This window comes from Entelurus aequoreus, linkage group LG10 (assembly GCF_033978785.1).
Source record: "Entelurus aequoreus isolate RoL-2023_Sb linkage group LG10, RoL_Eaeq_v1.1, whole genome shotgun sequence".
Taxonomy (NCBI): Eukaryota; Metazoa; Chordata; class Actinopteri; order Syngnathiformes; family Syngnathidae; genus Entelurus; species Entelurus aequoreus.
Window position 1 is genome coordinate 50878381 of NC_084740.1, and position 14791 is coordinate 50893171.

Here is a 14791-nt window from a genome sequence, read left to right on the forward strand (position 1 = left end):
TTTATTTCTTTTGTGTTCTATCTGCATTCAAGCCCGATGTGCTATCACGTTAGCTCCGTAGCTAAAGAGCTTCGCCGATGTATTGTCGTGGAGATAAAAGTCCCCGTGAATGTCCATTTCGCGTTCTCGACTCATTTTCAAGACAATATAGTATCCGAGGTGGTTTAAAATACAAATCCGTGATCCACAATAGAAAAAAGAGAAAGTGTGGAATCCAATGAACCCTTGTACCTAAGTTACGGTCAGAGCGAAAAAAGATACGTCCTGCACTACACTCTAGTCCTTCACTCTCACGTTCCTCATCCACAAATCTTTCATCTTCGCTCAAATTAATGGGGTAATCGTCGCTTTCTCGGTCCGAATCGCTCTCACTGTATTGTAAACAATGGGGAAATGTGAGGAGCCTTTCAACCTGTGACTTCACGCTACTTCCGGTACAGGCAAGGCTTTTTTTTATCAGCGACCAAAAGTTGCGAACTTTATCGTCGATGTTCTCTACTAAATCCTTTCAGGAAAAATATGGCAATATCGCAAAATGATCAAGTATGACACATAGAATGGATCTGCTATCCCCGTTTAAATAAAAAAAATGTCATTTCAGTAGGCCTTTAACATTACAGTATGTTATTATAATGGTAGTATTTTGCACTGAAGTACACGCAGAGTTTTAGCTACAGTGTTGCAATAAACAGTTTGGAGTTTGAAGTAATAATGAGTGTAGTTTGTACCGTAGCCCACAAAGACATACTGTGCTGCAACTTGGAAAGCCTTGAGAGCAAAGAGGCGTGTAGGAGGACTATTTAGACCAGCCTCCTGCTCTTGAACCATACATCTGACTCCGGACGGCGCAGATTGCAGAAGAGTTGCAGGAATGGCCAGGTGGACTTTGTGGCGCCAACCCTCTGTGCTCCCCGCGAACTGTTGGGATGAGCTGATGGCAGCAGGTGTGCGCAGGAGCAGCAGCAGCGTGCCGATGGTCAGACAGGCCTTCACCGAGAGCAGCAGCATCGTCAAACCCTTTGCAGAGATTCCTGGGCTGTGGAAGAACGGCGTGGCCAACCTGTACAATTTTTGGAAGCTGGATGGCTTCAAAAACCTTCACCGGATCATGGTGCAGAATTTTAACACTTTTGGACCCATTTACAGGTATGAAGATGTACTTTTAGTTATACTGTTGAGAAAATCTAATCAGGACTTCAACCTAGGTCATTGTTTTTTGAACAGGTGGATGTGTGGTCGAGAATGTGGTCAGTTCTTCCACACCTTCACAAACACCGGCAGTTATTCAACAATACACCAAAGCCAAACAGGACATATGCGTTCTTATGTTTGGATTTATATATATATTTTCTTTGCTCAAATGTGTCAAATTCAGCCCAATGACTAACATATATAATGTTTTTTTTTTCTTTTTAAACATTGGAAAGTCTTTTAAATGAACAAATAATGTCACAGTTTTTAATTACGATAATTCCTCATTTAATGCTGTCAATTGGTTCCGGACATGACTGCGATAAATGGATTTTTGCGTAATAGGAATCATTAATTGTAAATCGAATATTTTCATAGCTAGAGCATAGACATCTTTTTTATTACCTTCTAAATACATTTTTCAACATTATGAAAGCCCTCTAGACATGAAATAACACCATTTAGTCACATTTACACTCTTTAATCCAATCTGGTAATGCTGTCTGAAGCGGAGTCAATCAGTGGCCACAATACTGAACATGATGCCCTGGTTTGGTTTCATCTAGTAGTCAATATAACTAGTATTGATATTTTAGTTCATTTAGCAATTATGTTTGAAAATGCTTATTTTAGGGAAACATTTGGAAAAAGTAGCTTTAAAATATGCAATGTGGTGAAACTGCATTTGATGGTAGTATAAATGTGCATAACTAGTTACTTTACAAAACCCAAAAGCAGTGAAGTTGGCATGTTGTTTAAATAGTAAATAAAAACAGAATACAATGATTTGCAAATAATTTTCAACTTATATTTAATTGAATAGACTGCAAAAACAAGATACTTAACGTTCGAACTGGTACATTTTTTTTGTTGCAAATATTAGCTAATTTGGAATTTGATCCCTGCAACATGTTTAAAAAAAGCTGGCACAAGTGGCAAAAAAGACTGACAAAGTTGAGGAATGCTCATCAAAAACTTATTTGGAACATCCAATAGGTGAACAGGCTAATTGGGAACAGGTGGGTGCCATGATTGGGTAAAATACAGCTTCCATGAAATGCTCAGTCATTTGCAAACAAGGATGGGGCGAGGGTCACCACTTTGTCAACAAATGCCTGAGCAAATTGTTTAAGAACAACATTTCTCAAAGACCTATTGCAAGGAATTTAGGGATTTCCCCATCTACGGTCTATAAAGTCATCAAAAGGTTCAGAGAATCTGGAGAAATCACTGCACGTAAGCAGCAAGGCTGAAAACCAACATTGAATGCCCGTGACTTTCGATCCTTCAGGCGGTACTGCGTCAAAAACTGACAGGAACACTTCAGAAAACCACTGTCCGTAACTACAGTTCGTTGCTACATCTGTAAGTGCAAGTTAAAACTACAAACCCCGTTTCCATATGAGTTGGGAAATTGTGTTAGATGTAAATATAAACGGAATACAATGATTTGCAAATCATTTTCAACCCATATTCAGTTGAATATGCTACAAAGACAACATTTGATGTTCGAACTGATAAAACATTTTTTTTTGTGCAAATAATCATTAACTTTAGAATTTGATGCCTGCAACACGTGACAAAGAAGTTGGGAAAGGTGGCAATAAATACTGATAAAGTTGAGGAATGCTCATCAAAGACTTATTTGGAACATCCCACAGGTGAACAGGCAAATTGGGAACAGGTGGGTGCCATGATTGGGTATAAAAGTAGAGTCCATGAAATGCTCAGTCATTCACAAACAAGGATGGGGCGAGGGTCACCACTTTGTCAACAAATGCGTGAGCAAATTGTTGAACAGTTTAAGAAAAACCTTTCTCAACCAGCTATTGCAAGGGATTTGGGGATTTCACCATCTACGGTCCGTAATATCATCAAAGGGTTCAGAGAATCTGGAGAAATCACTGCACGTAAGCAGCTAAGCCCGTGACCTTCGATCCCTCAGGCTGTACTGCATCAACAAGCGACATCAGTGTGTAAAGGATATCACCACATGGGCTCAGGAACACTTCAGAAACCCACTGTCAGTAACTACAGTTGGTCGCTACATCTGTAAGTGCAAGTTAAAACTCGACTATGCAAGGCGAAAACCGTTTATCAACAACACCCAGAAACGCCGTCGGCTTCGCTGGGCCTGAGCTCATCTAAGATGGACTAATACAAAGTGGAAAAGTGTTCTGTGGTCTGACGAGTCCACATTTCAAATTGTTTTTGGAAACTGTGGACGTCGTGTCCTCCGGACCAAAGAGGAAAAGAACCATCCAGATTGTTGTAGGCGCAAAGTTCAAAAGCCAGCAGCTGTGATTTTATGCCCTTTGAAAAATGAGGGACTAATATGTACTGTTTGGCTTTGAATATACCGGTAATACAAATATATATAAATATATATTATATATATATAAACATGTTGCTGATGTGTAACTCTAATTCTCACTCACAATGTGTCTGTCAGAGAAAAAATAGGATACTATGAAAGTGTAAACATCATCAACCCGGAGGATGCTGCCATCCTGTTCAAAGCAGAGGGACATTATCCAAAAAGGCTGAAAGTTGAAGCATGGACCTCATACAGAGACTACAGGAATCGCAAATATGGAGTCCTACTGAAGTGGGTATCATTATCTTCCAGATACGTGTCTTCAGATTTACCAGCGCTTTGGACACTTGCAGGGATGGGGAGGAATGGAGGTCCAATCGGGTCATCCTCAACAAGGAGGTGATCTCGCCCAAGATGCTGGCAAACTTTGTTCCCTTGCTGGACGAAGTGGGCCAAGACTTTGTGGCCAGGGTCCACAAGAAGATACAGCGAAACGGACAGAACAAGTGGACCACTGATCTCTCTCAAGAACTCTTCAAATATGCACTGGAATGTGAGGATACTTTGTTACTGGTCACAACATGGCTCAGTTATTCATTCAACGATGTATTGGATCTCCTTACTTTGCAGGTGACTACACTTGACTCTATCTTGACTATTTGCTTCATCCTTTAGCTGTGAGCTCAGTTCTGTACGGCGAGCGTCTGGGCTTGATGATGGACTACATCGATCCGGAATCTCAGCACTTCATCGACTGCATCACTCTCATGTTCAAGACTACCTCGCCCATGCTGTACATCCCGCCTGCTCTACTCAGGCGCCTTGGAGCCAAAGTGTGGCGTGACCACGTGGAGGCTTGGGATGGAATCTTTAATCAAGGTATGACACTCTCGGAATAACTCTAGATCAGGGGTGTCCAAACTTATTCCAGCGAGGGCCGCATACATAAAAACTGAAGGATGTGTGGGCCACTTTGATATATTTTGTACATGTAAGGTACAAAAACAAATACAATGTAGGGCACAGATGTCAAACTCAAGACCCGGGGGCCAGATCTGGCCCGCGACATCATTTTATTTGGCCCCCAAACACCTTGGAATGATATGTGTTAATAAAGTACTTATAATTTTCTCGCTAAATGTAATTGATTTTTTTCATTTTGATAGAAAAAATATATATACTGCTTGAAATTGCATACCTTTTAGGCCTACTGAAATCCACTACTACCGACCACGCAGTCTGATAGTTTATACATCAATGATGAAATCTTAACATTGCAACACATGCCAATACAGCCGGGTTAACTTATAAAGTGCAATTTTAAAATTCCCGGGAAACTTCCGGTTCAAAACGTCTATGTATGATGACGTATGCGCGTGACATCAATGGTTGAAACGGAAGTATTCAAACACATTGTATCCAATACAAACAGCTCTGTTTTCATCGCAAAATTCCACAGTATTCTGGACATCTGTGTTGGTGAATCTTTTGCAATTTGTTTAATGAACAATGGAGACTGCAAAGAAGAAAGCTGTAGGTGGGATCGGTGTATTAGCGGCCGGCTGCAGCAACACAACCAGGAGGACTTTGAGTTGGATAGCAGACGCGCTATCCGACGCTAGCCGCCGACCGCATCGAGGATCGGGTGAAGTCCTTCGTCGCGCCGTCGATCGCTGGAACGCAGGTGAGCACGGGTGTTGATTAGAAGATGAGGGCTGGCGTAGGTGGAGCGCTAATGTTTTTATCATAGCTCTGACGAGGTCCCGTAGCTAAGTTAGCTTCAATGGCGTCGTTAGCAAAAGCATTGCTAGGCTTCGACGGGCGGCACAGCATTAACCGTGTAGTTACAGGTCCAGTGTTTGGTTCGGTGTCTCCCGATAGTAGTATTGTTGATCTTCTGTCTATCCTTCCAGTCAGGGGCTTATTTCTTTTGTTTCTAGCAATGCTGTTGCTAACGACGCCATTGAAGCTAACTTAGCTACGGGACCTTGTCGGAGCTATGATAAAAACATTAGCGCTCCACCTACGCCAGCCAGCCCTCATCTGCTCATCAACACTCGTGCTCACCTGCGTTCCAGCGATCGACGGCGCGACGAAGGACTTCACCCGATCATCGATGCGGTCGGCGGCTAGCGTCGGATAGCACGTCTGCTATCCAACTCAAAGTCCTCCTGGTTGTGTTGCTGCAGCCAGCCGCTAATACACCGATCCCACCTACAGCTTTCTTCTTTGCAGTCTCCATTGTTCATTAAACAAATTGCAAAAGATTCACCAACACAGATGTCCAGAATACTGTGGAATTTTGAGATCAAAACAGAGCTGTTTGTATTGGGAAACAATGTGTCCCAATACTTCCTTTCAACCATTGACGTCACGCGCATACGTCATCATACATAGACGTTTTCAACCGGAAGTTTTGCGGGAAATTTAAAATTGCACTTTATAAGTTAACCCGGCCGTATTGGCATGTGTTGCAATGTTAAGATTTCATCATTGATATATAAACTATCAGACTGCGTGGTCGGTAGTAGTGGCTTTCAGTAGGCCTTTAAACTCTGCAGCACTTTGAGATTGACAAATGTAAAGTGCTTTACAAATTAAATGTATTATTATTATTATTATACTTTTTCAAATTTTCTTGTAATCAGACTATATTTTCTGTATATTTGATGGAATACTGACAATATGGTCTGATTACAAGAAAATTTGAAAAAGTATATGAATAAGACTACATACATAATAAACCTTTTTGATCATATAGGGACGGCGTGGTGAAGTTGGTAGAGTGGCTGTGCCAGCAATCGGAGTGTTGCTGGTTACTGGGGTTCATTTCCCACCTTCCACCTTCCTAGTCACGTCCGTTGTGTCCTTGGGCAAGACACTTCACCCTTTGCCTCTGATGGCTGCTGGTTAGCGCCTTGCATGGCAGCTCCCGCCATCAGTGTGTGAATGTGTGTGTGAATGGGTGAATGTGGAAATACTGTCAAAGCGCTTTGAGTACCTTGAAGGTAGAAAAGCGCTATACAAGTACAACCCATTTATCATCATTTATTTATATTATTATTATTATTAAGTGAACACTAAATTAGTAGTACTGTATTAGTATTAGTATTGGTTATCCTTAAATTAGATAAGAAAACATTAAATAGAAAAATTAATGTGTAAGTAGCATTTAAGAACAAAAATAGTGATAAATATTTGTATAAAACAATTATTTTGAATGTATTTTATTTGTTGTTATTAGCAGATACATCTAGAGTACTAAATTGTTCGAGGGGCCACATTTTCAGGAAGGTAAACTGGTTCCTATATCAAAACCAAATAGCCTTGTAATGGAAAATACAAGTGTCCACTGCAGTGGACGCTGGCTTTTGGGGCGGCCGTGCCAGAAACCTGAGGGTTGCAGGTTCGCTCCCCGCCTCTTACCATCCAAAATCGCTGCCGTTGTGTCCTTGGGCAGGACACTTCACCCTTGTGCCGCTCACACCGGAGAATGAATGATGAATGAATGAGTCGTAAAAATGAATGATGGGTTCTCACTTCTCTGTGAAGCGCTTTGAGTGTCTAGAAAAGCGCTATATAAATCTAATCCATTATTATTATTATTTTGTGTGGTTAAAATGTCTATGCAAGGATTTTCCAACGTGCTTAAACTGGTCACTGTTCTTCCACACAACAGGAACTCAAGTGGTTTTAGGAATTTTCCAAGTTATGAACCGAACTCGAGGGCCGGTTTGGTGTCATTCCAGGGACTTGGTTGAATAGACCTGACCTACTAATCTGCAAACATTTAATGTCCTTTTCCTCTTCAGCTGACCGCTGCATCCAGAACATCTACAGAAAGTTACGTCAGGAGAGCGGCCAAGCGGCCAAATACCCGGGAGTACTGGCCAGCCTGCTCATGCTGGACAAGCTGTCCATTGAAGACATCAAGGCCAGTGTCACCGAGTTAATGGCTGGGGGGGTTGACACGGTAATGAACAGTCCTAACGCTTTCCTCTCACAAGCTACATTTTCTTAAGTGAGCACTGGTGTCATCCGTCCTTCCAGACTTCTATCACATTGCTGTGGACGTTATATGAGCTGGCCAAACATCCTAACCTCCAGGAAGAGTTGAGGGCAGAGGTGGCCTCAGCCAGGGCCCAGTGTCAAGGAGACATGGTCGAGATGCTGAAACAGATTCCTTTGGTCAAAGGAGCTCTGAAGGAAACACTAAGGTTAGTATTAGCTAACCCAGACCTGGGCATTCTGCGGCCCGCGGGCCACATCCGGCCCTTTGTGCGTCCCTGTCCGGCCCGCGTGAGGCCAATCATAAATGACAAAATACATTTAAAAAAGTATCTATGTCGAGTGTGCAATACAACGGTGCTGCTTTTGTTTTGAAAAGCGTTATTTGTATTACTTCCGTGTGGACGTATGTGCGTGCGCAATTGTGAGTGAATGTGAACAGCGGCAATCACAAATGACAAAATACATTTAAAAAAACATCTATGTCGTGCGTGCAATACAACTGTGCTGCTTTTATTTTGAAAAGTGTTATTTATGGACGTATGTCCGTGTGTAACCTGTGAGTGAAGGTGCACAGCGACAAGTGATGCCCGGTTACCCCCGAGATGCTAAAAAGAGAAAAGTTGATGAGGAATGGCGTGTTTTCAACAAGACATGGACTGCCAAGTATTTCTTTACAGAAATTAAAGGTAAAGCCGTGTGCTTAATTTGTAGTACACAGGTTGCTGTGTTTAAGGAATATAACTTGAATCGCCACTACACGACGAAGCACCAGGAAAAATACCGGAATCTGTCTGATGAAGCGCGCGCAAGGGAGGCTGATGCGTTGACGGTAAAACTGCAAACCCAACATGGACTTTTTGCCAAATTTCACACCCCCAGAGATGCAGCTGTCAGGACAAGTTTCGTCATTTCTCACAAAATCGCCAGAAAAAGTAAGGCGTTTTCTGATGGAGAGTTTATTAAGGAGTGCTTATTGGACTCTGTTGTGCTGATATGCCCGGAGAAGAGGGGCGCATTTGACAACGTGTCACTCTCCCGACGCACTGCGGGTTGAGACCATCGCTGGAAACTTGGAGCTTCAGCTGAAGAACAGAACGGCTGACTTTGACTGTTTTTCGCTGGCTTTGGATGAGAGCTGCGATGTACGTGACACCGCCCAGCTGCTCATCTTCTTACGTGGGATAACTGCAGACTTTCAAATCACGGAGGAGCTGGCAGCCATGCAGTCAATTAAAGAGACAACCACAGGTAATGACTTGTTCACATAGGTAAATGCGTGTTTGGACATGTTAGGACTGAAATGGGACAAGCTGGCAGGTGTGACAACAGATGGTTGTCCAAATCTGACGGGGAAAAATGTTGGACTTTTAAAGAGGATGCAGGATAAAGTGACAGAAATGGACATTTTTGCATAGTATTATACATCAGGAAGTGTTTTGTAAGACAGTGTTAAAAATAAAACCATCAAAAGCAATCAGCTTTTGAATAAAGTTAAGTTAGGTTAAATAAAATTATTATTATTATTATTTATCTTACGGTATATCAAAAATAATTTGAGCAAAATTTAATTGAAATATTGTCGATGTGGCCCTCCAGCAGTGCTCAGGTTGCTCTTGCGGCCCCCGGTAAAAATGAATTGCCCACCCCTGAGCTAACCGGTACAGTAAGGAGGGAATTCATACAGCCCCATTCCTCGCGGTTTACCGGACACGTGAAACGTGACAAATTGTGGGGGCGGGAAATGCACTATCCACTTTAGCCGCCAGATGGCAGTAGAATGTTAATATCTTAAAATGTGTTTTGTAGCAATGTCAACTTTGACCACAGCGTGAGTTGTAGAGTGGCGCTTTCCATTGTTTTTAGCAGACTGCATTGCAAAATTATTAAGCCCCCGTCTTCATCTCATGCGAGAACCACACAGGAATGTGGCCAAATGAAATCCTTCCCAACTGAAGGTACAAACATATAAGTCACGCCCCCTTTGAGCTGTGTGCTTACTTCGATACTCGGGACCAATTGCCAGCAGGGTATTCTATTTTTGTAGTCACCAAGACAAGAATGGCCACACGTTGTTCCGCAGAGGATTGTAACACATTCAAATGTGTGCTGGTTGCACAGTTTTAGATGGACAAAAAAGTCAACAAATTGGTGTGTTCTTATGGCAAATGTGCTTTTGTAAGGTTTGTAAGCGGTGCCTTTGAGTTTTTCACAAAATGACAGTATTGTGCCCACTCAAATAAACAATTTAGGATTCATTTTTAATATACAGAAAATGATATAAGGAAGTGTCGCATTGCCTTACAAAGTGGCCCCCGCCATGATGGCCACCACGTAGCATGTCGCTTACATTATCTACTTAAATCTATGCATAGAAACAGATATTTTATTTATATCTGGGCTTTCTGCTGCGCCGCTCCCAGTCTGTGGAACGCTCTCCCTGATCACCTGAGGGCACCACAGACTGTGGATGCTTTTAAAAAAGGCTTAAAAACCCTTCTTTTTAAAAAAGCCTTTTTTTAGATATATGCATACTAGTTTTAGTTATTTGGTTGTTCTACTTTTTATTTTTATTTATTTTTTGAATACACTAGCACTTTGAGGTTGTTTACTCAATGTAAAGTGCCTTTTACAAATAAAATCTATTATTATTATTATTATCTATATATAGATTACTAATCCATTTATATACATGCATATTACATATATCTATGTTTCTATGCATAGATCTATCTATTTAGGTCAATGTTTCTACGCATATATATATATATATATATATATATATCCACCTATAACCATACATAGAAACATAGATACATCTACAGTACTTATATCTATGCATAGAAACATGGATTATACAGTATGTACTTACTGTATATTTATGCGTAAAAACTAGGGATGTCCGATAATATCAGACTGCCGATATTATTGGTCGATAAATGCTTTAAAATGTAATATCGGAAATTATCGGTATCGGTTTCAAAAAGTAAAATGTATGACTTTTTAAAACGCCGCTGTGTACACGGACGTAGGGAGAAGTACAGAGCGCCAATAAACCTTAAAGACACTGCCTTTGCGTGCCGGCCCAGTAACATAATATCTACGTCTTTTCACACACACAAGTGAATGCAACCCATACTTGGTCAACAGCCATACAGGTCACACTGAGGGTGTCAGTATAAACAAGTTTAACACTGTTAAAAATATGCGCCACACTGTGAACCCACACCAAACAAGAATGACAAACACATTTCGGGAGAACATCCGCACCCTAACACAACATAGACACAACAGCACAAATACCCATAACCCCTTGCAGCACTAACTCTTCCGGGACGCTACAATATACCCTATCTGTTTGTACGCATTGCTACATCTACTTATATACATGGAAAGAAACAGCTATATCTACTTACTGTATATATATGTCTCTATGCAAAGATATATCTACTCTGCATCTACATATATAAGTAGATATCCAATATCTGTGTAGAAACATAGATACAAGCAGATCTGTTTCTTCTCAGATGAAAGTAAATGTATCTATACATCCACTTATAAGTAGTTTTACTTATAAATAAAAGTAGTTGTATGGAAAAAGATATCTAACTAATATTACCAACTACTGTATTTGCTCTACCGTCCATAATCCAACGCTGAGAAGCAGCCTGTCACTGATTTGTTGTTAGTGTGTTTTAATATTGAGAAACTCAGTCAAAGTGGTCGCAGCATCCTTTAAGTCAGGGATGTCCAAACTTTTTCCACTGAGGGCCGCACACTGAAAAATCAAAGCACACGGGGTCCATTTTGATATTTTCTTCATTTTCAAAACCAATACAATATACACTTTTTTTTTAACCTTTGGGGCTGGCTCAAGTTAGGTCCTAGGGACCCAGAAGGGTTTCAGTCTTAAAAAAGGTTAAAAATAAGTCACCCAATTTTTTGGGGTAAAAATACAAAATATACAATATTTTTCCCAAAAAGATTTTCAAAGTGAAATATTTGATGTGAAGTAATTTGATCCCTAAAAAGGTCAATAATTAATAGCAAAATTGATTTGAATTTATTATTATTATTTTTAGCAAAAACAGCTGTTTTTTAATTCCACTAAAATTTTGGGGGATCCAAAAGTGCCCCACTCATAGAATGGTCATGCTTTTTTTATTTTTTACATTCAACACTTAAATCTCTATATCAGCTTCAGATAATATATAGTGTAATTAGTTTAGTATATAATAATTAATATAATTAGGATTATTATATAATTTGTATGTATTTTTTAAAATAATTTTCAAATTTTTCGTGTTTTTGTTGTATTTGCGTCCTTTTTGTCCTTAAATCAGTCAATAATTCATAGCAACATTGATTTTGACTCATTATTATTTTTTGAAAAATTATTTTAAAAAATTGTGTTATTAGAGTCAACAATGCAACTTTTTTTCTCGTTGCATTTTACCTATTTGCTCTTTTATTCCACGTTTTAATGTTTAAAAAAAAAAAGTCTTAGTATTTTTAGAATGATGTGCCGCGGGCCGGTAAAACATGAGCTGCGGGCCGCAAATGGCCCCCGGGCCACACTTTGGACACCCCTGCTTTAAGTCTTGAGTATCTGACTCCCATGACTCCTTCAGGTTACATCCAGTAGCAGTGAGTTTGCAGAGGTACACAGCTGAGGACATCACCATTCAGAACTACCACATCCCAGCGGGGGTAAATGATACACTAATATGTCAACATAGCACATTGATTCACTCATGAACATGTCTGTATACCATGATTAGACCCTGGTGCAGTTAGGTCTCTATGCAATGGGAAGGGACCCCAAGGTGTTTTGTCGCCCCGAGCAATATCAGCCCTCTCGCTGGCTCAGGACCGAGACCCACTACTTCCGCAGCCTGAGCTTCGGCTTCGGCCCGCGCCAGTGTATAGGACGCAGGATAGCTGAGACGGAGATGCAAATCTTTCTCATCCATGTGAGATAAACATGCACAAGTATCACCCGATTTAGTTATACTGTACATCTCATTAATGCATTGCCTTATTTCTTTGCAGATGCTGGAGAACTTCAAAGTGGAGAAACAAAGACACGCAGATGTGCGGAGCACCTTTGAACTCATACTCCTACCAGATAAGCCCATACTTCTAACTCTGAAGCCCCTGCACTGTAGTCCATAGTTTGTGGCAATAATAACCAATCATCTAGTTTAGAACATGCATTTTTTATTTATTAGCACGTGAGCAAAGGCGTTTGTTAGGTCATGGCCCCGTTTGAGTATAATCGGGAATAATGTACATCATCTCTATTCCATGTGTGCAATGTATTTGGCCAAATAAAATACTGCAAATGACACACAATACATTTTCCTGTGTCGCCATTTAATTATTATAGAGTTTTATGCTACTGATTTTGATACGTGAACGAGATCAGCCGATAAGGATAGAATAGGAAAAAATAAAAGTTTCCTCTAATCTGAAGTCGGGTCTTGGGGGCAGCAGCCTAAGCAGAGAAGCCCAGACTTCCCTCTCCCCAGCCACTTTGTCCAGCTCTTCCCGGGGGATCTTGAGGCATTCCGAACACATTAAAATTTTACATTAGCTCCTTGTACAAAACCCAAAACCAGTGAAGTTGTCACGTTGTGTAAATGGTAAATAAAAACAGAATACAATGATTTGCTAATCCTTTTCAATTTATATTCAATTGAATAGACTGCAAAGACAAGATATTTAACGTTCGAACTGGAAAACTTTGTTATTTTTTGCAAATATTAGCTCATTTGGAATTTGATGTTTCAAAAAAGCTGGCACAAGTGGCAAAAAAGAGTGATAAAGTTGAGGAACGCTCATCAAGTACTTATTTGGAACATCCCACAGGTGAACAGGCTAATTGGGAACAGGTGGGTGCCATGATTGGGTATAAAAGTAGATTCCATGAAATGTTCAGTCATTCACAAACAAGGATGGGGCGAGGGTCACCACTTTGTCAACAAATGCCTGAGCAAATTGTCCAACACTTTAAGAATAACATTTATCAACCAGCTATTGAAACAATTTAGGGATTTCACCATCTACGCTCCGTAATATCATCAAAAAGTTCAGAGAATCTGGAGAAATCACTGCACGTAAGCAGCTAAGCCTGTGACCTTCGATCCCTCAGGCGGTACTGCATCAAAAAGTGACATCAGTGTGTAAAGGATATCACCACATGGGCTCAGGAACACTTCAGAAACCCACTGTCAGTAACTACAGTTTGTCGCTACATCTGTAAGTACAAGTTAAAACTCTACTATGCAAAGCGAAAGCCATTTATCAACAACACCCAGAAACGCCGCCGGCCTCTGTGGGCCCAAGCTCATCTAAGATGGACTGATACAAAGTGGAAAAGTGTTCTGTGGTCTGATGAGTCCACATTTCCAATTGTTTTTGGAAACTGTGGACGTCGTGTCATCCGGACCAAAGAGGAAAAGAACCATCCGGAGTGTTATAGGCGCAAAGTTGAAAAGCCAGCATGTGTGATGGTATGGGGGTGTATTAGTGCCCAAGACATGGGTAACTTACACATCTGTGAAGGCGCCATTAATGCTGAAAGGTACATACAGGTTTTGGAGCAACATATGTTGCCATCCAAGCAACGTTACCATGGACGCCCCTGCTTATTTCAGCAAGACAATACCATCATACTAAAAGAGTGCGGGTACTAGACTGGCCTGCCTGTAGTCCAGACCTGTCTCCCATTGAAAATGTGTGGCGCATTATGAAGCCTAAAATACCACAACGAAGACCCCCGGACTGTTGAACAACTTAAGCTGTACATCAAGCAAGAATGGGAAAGAATTCCACTTCAAAAATGTGTCTCCTCAGTTCCCAAACCTTTACTGAGTGTTGTTAAAAGGAAAGGCCATGTAACACAGTGGTAAAAATGCTCCTGTGCCAACTTTTTTGCAATGTGTTTCTGCCATTAAATTTTAAGTTAATGATTATTTGTAAAAAAAATAATTATGTTTCTCAGTGTGAACATGAAATATCTTGTCTTTGCAGTCTATTCAATTGAATATAAGTTGAAAATGATTTGCAAATCATTGTATTCTAAAGACCTGCTCAGTGGCCTAGTGGTTAGAGTGTCCGCCCTGAGATGGGTAGGTTGTGAGTTAAAACCCCGGCCGAGTCATACCAAAGACTATAAAAAAAATGGGAGCCATTACCTCCCTGCTTGGCACTCAGCATCAAGGGTTGGAATTGGGGGTTAAATCACCTAAAATGATTCCCGGGCGTGGCCAC

General features: G+C 40.8%; 1 protein-coding gene across 1 annotated transcript; it reads left to right on the top strand.

Moving 5' to 3' along the window:
- The first annotated feature begins 731 nt into the window (after positions 1–731).
- On the top strand, positions 732–12867 carry LOC133658760 (cholesterol side-chain cleavage enzyme, mitochondrial-like). Its single transcript, XM_062061132.1, has 9 exons — positions 732–1146; positions 3644–3799; positions 3862–4061; positions 4184–4387; positions 7321–7481; positions 7559–7725; positions 12148–12226; positions 12298–12489; positions 12569–12867. Exons 1-9 carry the CDS (start codon positions 872–874, stop codon positions 12689–12691), a joined length of 1557 nt encoding a protein of 518 aa, XP_061917116.1. The 5' UTR covers positions 732–871; the 3' UTR covers positions 12692–12867.
- The last annotated feature ends 1924 nt before the right edge of the window (positions 12868–14791 follow it).

What these genes read in the sequence shown, in the direction of transcription:
- LOC133658760 (XM_062061132.1), top strand. Translation starts at nt 872, where the DNA reads ATGGCCAGGTGGACTTTGTGGCGCCAACCCTCTGTGCTCCCCGCGAAC. An exon ending in AAATATGGAGTCCTACTGAA is followed by an intron (nt 3,800 to 3,861) that starts GTGGGTATCATT and finishes GGACACTTGCAG; the next exon opens with GGATGGGGAGGAATGGAGGT. An exon ending in GCTCTGAAGGAAACACTAAG is followed by an intron (nt 7,726 to 12,147) that starts GTTAGTATTAGC and finishes TGACTCCTTCAG; the next exon opens with GTTACATCCAGTAGCAGTGA.